The sequence below is a fragment of the Morone saxatilis genome, unplaced genomic scaffold (assembly GCF_004916995.1).
Source record: "Morone saxatilis isolate NCDOM2014 unplaced genomic scaffold, NCSU_SB_2.0 Contig11, whole genome shotgun sequence".
NCBI lineage: Eukaryota > Metazoa > Chordata > Actinopteri > Moronidae > Morone > Morone saxatilis.
The window spans coordinates 20,755,037-20,762,648 of NW_023339663.1; the positions used below are offsets into that span (position 1 = coordinate 20,755,037).

The following is a 7,612-nucleotide window of genomic DNA, read 5'->3' on the forward strand; positions in this document are numbered from 1 at the left end:
CTCTTATTTACACACATGCATGCACACACACACACACACACACACACACACACACACACAGTCATTGCAGTGGACAGATGGAAAGATAATCTTTAAATGCATATTTCCATGTGATCGTGTTGCACCCTCTCCCTCAGAGGAGTGTGGCAGCAGAGGATGACCCACTCACTCAACACAGCACAAATGGTGACAAGAACATCTGTGCATCTGAGCATGCAAAGGAAAGAAACACTTAGCCTTACATAACAGAGCGGAGAAGAGGGGAAGGTTAAATTAGGAAACCAAGCTTCTGAAAGTAATAGTCTTTTTTTTTTTTTTCAGAAGATAGCTTTGCGTGACTGCATTTTGTTCTCTTGGCCGGACATTAAACTCACCCTTCTGATTCATGATGACTGACATTATTAGGGAAAAAAGATATAAGACTGTATTTGCAACTCAGAGTCCCAGTGCAGAAAGCCCACCTTCTCCATGTTTGCTAACCAAGGAATATCAAAACTTACTTAATTCATCTTCTTTTATTTCAAAAGAATCCAAAGATTTCGATATTCAGGCCCTTAATTTACAATAATTCATAACTCAAAGGAATTCACACATTCTCTCACATATGCACAAAAGCACCACATAGACCTCACCTTATTAAGAGTGAATGCATCCCAGACAATCACTTTTCCATCCTACATTAGAAAGAAAAAGCAGCATTACATACAAAAATAAATATACTACATACATAAATAGCATACAAATTAACATTGTTGAATTCATGTAAGATAATACTACATCTTAATGTACTGTATCACATCTCTATGTGTGTGCATGTGTTTTACCTGAGAAGAGCTGACTAGACGACGTTTGTCTTTACACCAGTCCATACACAGCACCTTGTTCCCATGACCCTTCAGCAGACGCTTGGTCTTTATGGAGAGAGCACCCAACACCTCGACCTTCTCAGCCACCTGGTGCACTGAAGTACCAACACAAACAAGTCAGTGTCAGGTTTATGAGAACTTAACAACAAACTTAATTTAAGTAAAGGTAGGAATGCTGCAATGTAAATATACTCCATCACCAGTGAGAGTTCTTCGTTCAATATCTAACAACAGAAACATAAACTACAGAAATACTGTCAGCAAGTATTAAAAGCAAAAGTACTGTGTTATTTTATTATATATTTTTATTATATATTTTTATTATATAATATAATATTATATTATGAAGACGGCTGTTTTTTTCTGACATTTTATGTGTAACTATTCAAATAAGGCATTATGAATATGCACTTATTTGCATTCATTTTGCACTGGATAAAACCAGGTTCAAGGTTCTGGTTTCATTTTGTTGACATATTAGAGTCAAAGAGAAGTTTGGATATCTGTTTTCACCATAAATCTGTCAACAGCCACAAAAAAAACCCTCCATTTTCCCTCATGCTTTTAGGAAAAATATGTTACATAAATCAGGCTACCAAATTATATATGAACAAACCCCTCTGTCAAAACCTTTAGAATATAAATATCTAAATAATAATTGGTGTGTGTAAGTAATACTGAAGTAGAGATTTCTGGCTCTGAGTATAAGAAAATATTTGAAGAAAACAGCCATTAAAGTAAAATGTATAGTAAAATTAATTTTACAAGCCATTACAGGGGAACAGGTTAAACATTTTAACTAATAGATATCACCATGAAACTCACAATTTGATGATCCTATTTACATTAAGACAATTCGTTTTCTGAATGTTCTGTTTAAATATGCAAATTAGGCATTATCTAATGCTAACTTTTGCTAAACTTAGAAGAACTGTACAGAGGCAAATAAACAAGGTGAAGTGAAATGAACAGCTTCTTTCCACCAGTCTGACATCATGTTACAGAAGCAAAACAGTTCTAAATCTCAGAATGAACTGAGTGTGTCGCGTGCAGTAAACAGCTCTGCGTTTCAGTAAACAGCTCTATGTTTCAGTAAACAGCTCTGTGTTTCAGTAAACAGCTGACAGAGTGCTGTAGTAGTTGTTGCTTTAATGTCGTCCCGGACACTTACACTCAATGTCGTTGAGCTTCCCCCGCTCCTCCTCCAGCTTCTTCTTCAGAGACTCGCTCTCCCTCTTCAGTGTCGCCACGGTTTCCCCACTCTGGAGCCCCTGACAAGCCATCTTAGAGAGGCAGCGAGCACAAAGACACAGAAGAGAAGAGAAGAGAAGAGAAGAGAAGAGAAGAGAAGAGAGGAGGAAGCGGAAAGGGGGCCGGGAGAGACACGGGAGAAAACGGGGGACAGTTTAGAGGGGATGGGACGGCTGGTTACAAGTTAGTTAATATGGTCCACGAGCGCGACAGTGATGCTGCCGCGCGTGTCAGAATCCGCTCGTGCTCTGCTTCAGCCTCCCATCCTCCCCTCCATCCTCCCTCCATCCTCCCCCCTCCATCATATTCAAGTTAGCGAGCACCGCAGGCATGTAGACACTGCTCTGCCCACGGTTCATTGATTGTAGGAGAGTTCATATATTTAAGAGATAATGTCTAACTTCCTCTGAGCTTTTCATTATATAAACTGCATTACAAGGTCCCTTTGTTGTATTTCTTTAATTGCAGTTTACTTATTTTGTTGTTTCTAAAGTGGTGTGTCTTTTAAACCTCTCTTCAGCTTTATTAATTACTGATGTAGCATGTCAAAGCACACTCAAGTTGTGCCACCTTACTCTTCAGTAAAGCATTTAGTTAAACATAAATTGTGATTAGATTAATAATGAGATTAAATGTAAAATGTCAGTAATTGCAGTTGCCAGTTTCCCCTAGCATTTAAACATATTTCAATTTAATTGGCTCATTTTCTCCAAGAGCTCATTCAAATTGAATCTAATATGGCAATGTTGACAGAGGAGACATTGTGAAAGAGTTGTCTGTAACATCAGATTTAAGGTTTATCTGCACAAGATGATGCAGAGTTTTAATCACAATGACTATTTTACTTTACTTTCATTGTTTTCTTGCAAACATGTTTCAGTATTTCCCTTAGAGACACTTAAACTCTGCAATAAAATTCTTTTAGGATCAATACTGGAGTCAAGTGAGTTGCTGACAAAGAGCCACAGATCAGGAGGAGGCTCCGTGGCATGCATCTATCTTATCAAGGTCCTTATAATGTTCTGTGTGTGTTAAAGACACATTAATATGGCTGCTTTGTCCTCAGCTATAAACAGATGTTACTGCTCATCCAACTAAAGATACCCTTCATATGTAGAAGCTTGGCTGATAGATAAACATGAGCGTCTGTTGCCTGTAGCTTCAAGGCCAAGCGGTTGAAACAGTGTGCAGACTTTAATGCATTTGTATGGATTTAATCTCTCTTTTTCCATTTTAAAAATCATCTGTCAATATGTTATTGATTGGTGTACAATGTTGAATGACCAGGTCAAATGAATGATTAAATTGAATTAGCAGTAGATAAATATTTTGTTAAGACACTTCATCCAATTAAATTATATAAAAAAGCTTTCACATACAGCAAACATTGCCACCGTTTATAATGAAATGATGAGGCAGCCGTTTAGTTAAAACCTCACGTACCACTTCCACACAGAAGGAGCAGTAGTTGATGGCTTCATTCTTAATGTAGATGTTCATTAGCGGACTGGCTTTCCCACAGCTGTCGCAGGGGCCAAAAGTGGCCGCCAAGAACGTCTGGTCACACATGGCTGCAGATGATCAGCAACACGCCCTGTGGAGAACACAGACACAAACATAAAGATTTATTCAGTCATTAATATTTAGTTTTATTGACTCATGTGCTGGGCTGTGACTGCTCGGTGTGTGTTTGTGTGTGTTTGTGTGTGTGGGTGGGCCAGGAGATAAGTAGTTGGTAATCTACTCCAGCCTGATCCTTCTCTGAGCTCCAGAGGAGAGCAGCACAGCTATTCTGGGAACCGCCAGTGGAACACAGTACTGTACATGATAAACACTTTGCAAAATCAAACCATAACTGAGTATGACCTCTCACATCCGAAACAAATAAAAAATACTTCCAGTGTTTACATATTGATGTAAGATACAATAACTTCAGAACACACTTTTATTTCCTTCACTTTGTTCTATTTCATTTGTAAAAAAAAAAAAAGTCAGGAAACTTACACATTTCAGAAATTATAATCTTATTAAGAAGATTTACCCATTCCATTTATACCAATATAATACAGGGTACAGGATGTATGTATAATAGAATAAAATGATTTGATATTATAGTTTATTAACCACTTGAACTCAAACTCAGTTTATCACATTGTAACCTCTATCAAACTCCACCTGTCCTAAATATAGTTCATTTTTCTACTTCACAGGCTCATTTAAGTTATAAACTATACACTCTCGTGTTACATTTACACCTCAGATTAAATCATTTGTACCTTTATGTAAACACAAAACACACCAACATCAGTTACTGTTACAGTTACTTTCACAAATATCAGCCGTATCCAAGATAAAAACTTACCTCACTAGAGACTGTTTTCCCTCTCTGTACTGCAGGTATTTGTCCCTGGAGAACTAAGTGGAGTTTTTCCAGTGAAGAGGATTGTCAGTGAGGTACAGAGAGGGAACAGTAAGCTTCTTAGTGTTTAAGCTGTGACTCTGCACTGCTTTTACCTCCATGCTTCATACGCTGCGTAGCTTTACCTGCAAGGCCTGGAAAGTTGTATTTACATCCTAATCCAATACACAACTCTGATTTCATATTTAGAAATCCTTAGGATGACCTGAAACTGCATGGTGTCATATTATTGTACATTACATCACCTCATTGAAAAGATTATACAGTCAAATCTGGATTAAAAGGCAACATTTGATCAATTATAAAATGGTAACGTTTGTTCTCCTTTTTGTACACTGTTGCAAGTTTATGTTGTAATCAGATTGGTGTAATCCCATTAAATGTAATCTATTATCATCTAGCTCCAATTACTTGCAGTCTTAAGGACTTAAATTAAATTTATTTAATGACCAGGCATTTAGTAATATTAGTTTTCTGCAACTAATTGATGACATTTTCTTAATAAGTTTCTAAAAAGACAAAAAACAGAAATAATCTCCCGCAGACAATATGACAGTGCTGAATTCTTTTATTTTACTTTTACAGATTTGACATTTTATTCCAAGTTTCTTAGTTTCTTAACGGTGAACACATTCACTAAGCACAGCTACCAGAAACTACAAACAGTCCAGTTTGTCAAATGTACACATGGGTCAGAGAGGAAACATTTGGTACTGGCTTCAGCATGTTCACACCAGTACCACAAATAGCTGGGGTGATGATGAGATATCTTTTTGTTTTTAAAATGGCACAATCAACGCTAGTGCTGATAAGAACAATGGTTATTTATAATGTCTACGTCATATCATACAACCAACTCTCTCCTTAATGTAAAAACGCAGCGTAAAGGAATGACATTTTCTTCTGTCAGAGCAGAGAAGAGAAGCCCAGGGGAACAAGGCGCCGCACCTCTGCTTAACAATACCAACCAATGAATGAACATGTTTATTTTCCCCCTCTGAAACAAGGCCAGCCTTCCCACTCTGCACTCTCAATACATCAGTCCACAAGGATAGTCTGACTGACTGACTCTGAGCTGGCTGGTGCTGCATCCATGAAATTCACAAGGATGTGTCTTCTTACCTGTGGCTACTGATTGATAAGCGCCCACTCACACAGGGAATGTGGTAGAGGAAGCTTTATGGGCCACAGTTCAGTAAAGAGGGGGGTGGGAATCAAAGGAAGAAAGGCTCTCTAATGTGAAGTATTTCAGTCCATACCCATCTATCATTCATCTGACTTCCTAAGCAATGTCTTAAAAGTGCATTTTGACTGAAGGCTAACCAGTGCAACCCATCTGTGACACCCACTGTAGGACAAAAGGACACCTTATCAAAATAAAAATGATCACATTTAACAATTTATATCCATTTTACAGAGGGGGGGGTGGAACACTGGGAGAACAAAACAATGCCACAATGTTGATCATGTGTTTAAGTCATTCAGATAGCAATTAATTCAGATAAGGCGTTGTCCACAATGTGCAGCTAAAATCATGATACACTTCATTAACAATTTTAAACATTCATATGGTTAATTATTTCCTTCAGTTACCATCCTTCTTGCTACAACCTGCAGATATGTATTCTTTACACAACCCATACTCTAAACTAGCAATTAATCCAAAATATATAACAAAAGGCAAACTGATAACATGGTCCCGATAAGAGAGTATGGATATCAAATTCTTTCCAAATACAAGTGCAACACAAAACGACTTTACTTACTAAATTCTTTTTACTCCACTTACAATTTGTTTTTGTCTGCAGCTTGTTCCTGTAAGAGTGAGGGTGGCATTTAATGAGATACCTTGGTAAAATATTTGTATCATTACCAGTTCACTCACTGATATTAACCCCTGGCTCTCACTGCTGTAAAACATTTTGATCTAAGCTTCTTCAGTTGGTTGGCTGCTTCGTAAGAAACATTTTTAGATTTCATAAAACATTACATCAAAACAAAAAGGTACCGAGTCCAGTTTTGGTGACCGTTCACTATCTCCTATATATTTAAGCACCTTACAAAAAGAAAATATTTAATCAAAGCAAAATATCCATATGAAAGGGTAAGGTAACATGAGGCAAAAATATGGTTCATGTGAGGGCGAGAGGCAAATTTGGTTGACTGTTAATACTAATGGCACAGCAGGAAGTAAACAAGCAAAAGTGCTAAACAGGAGGCAGCGAGGATAATGTGAACAGACAAAGACTTTTTGTAACAACATGGGCAGATTCCCTGACACTCATCCATCGACTCTCAACTGCACCGAGGTTTCTCTGTACAAAAAAACCCTAAAACAGCAGCATGCGGGTTCATTTCTGGTAACTGGTAATGCACATAAAGCTAAGCTCATGCAGGTTAGATGAAGGCAGCAGCAGCGGTGCATGCTGTGCAGGTTTTATACCACACTGTAGCCATACTGACCGAGTAACAGGTGTGGTGCAATGTCACCCTCAGCCTTTTAAAGCAAGTACCAAATATGTCTGTATATCTGAACTAAAACAACCTGAGCACCAAACAGAAAGGATACAAATGTATTTCTCTGTCAGTAACCCTGAACTTTAACCCCTACAGTGCAGATGAGACGTGGAAAAAGCGCAAACGTTCCACATATTCTGTTGTTTTTGGTAACAAAAGCCCATGTTGTTCTTTCTTGGCCATGAAACGGGAAGGCATAGGGTGGGGGTGTAAGGAGTGGAGATGAGAGGACTCGGTCCACAAAGCTGCAGTAAGTGTTAGTGTGGGAATAAGTCAGAAAACATTGTAAAGCTGGACAGATTTGAGGCAAACTCTCCAAAACCAACTTCAGAGACACCTTCTGCTCAATGATACATGGCTTTACGATATGCATAACTCTGATACTCAAGAAAATGACAATACTGAAATAAATAATTCCACAATGATAATAGTAAAACATTTTCAAAACTCTGACTAGAGCTGTGACCAGAGAAGACAAGTAGAGGGAAGAAAGCTCTCGGAGTGTAAAACTCCCAGCGACACAGCGGTAAGCAGAGCGTAATGTGTGTGTGTGTGTGTG

The 7,612-nt window shown here is 38.1% G+C and overlaps 1 protein-coding gene across 1 annotated transcript in view; it reads right to left on the bottom strand.

The window, feature by feature from the left end:
* The window catches only part of LOC118321327 (guanine nucleotide-binding protein subunit beta-5b-like), a 15,006-nt gene extending 12,711 nt beyond the window's left edge, over window positions 1–2,295 (bottom strand). Inside the window, exons 1-3 of the mRNA XM_035652604.1 lie at window positions 2,038–2,295; window positions 825–961; window positions 633–674 (exon numbers count right to left, since the gene is read on the bottom strand). Coding sequence (XP_035508497.1) covers window positions 633–674; window positions 825–961; window positions 2,038–2,149 — 291 coding nt within the window. The 5' untranslated portion in view covers window positions 2,150–2,295. The remainder of the gene's footprint in view (window positions 1–632; window positions 675–824; window positions 962–2,037) is intronic.
* Window positions 2,296–7,612: the final 5,317 nt, after the last annotated feature.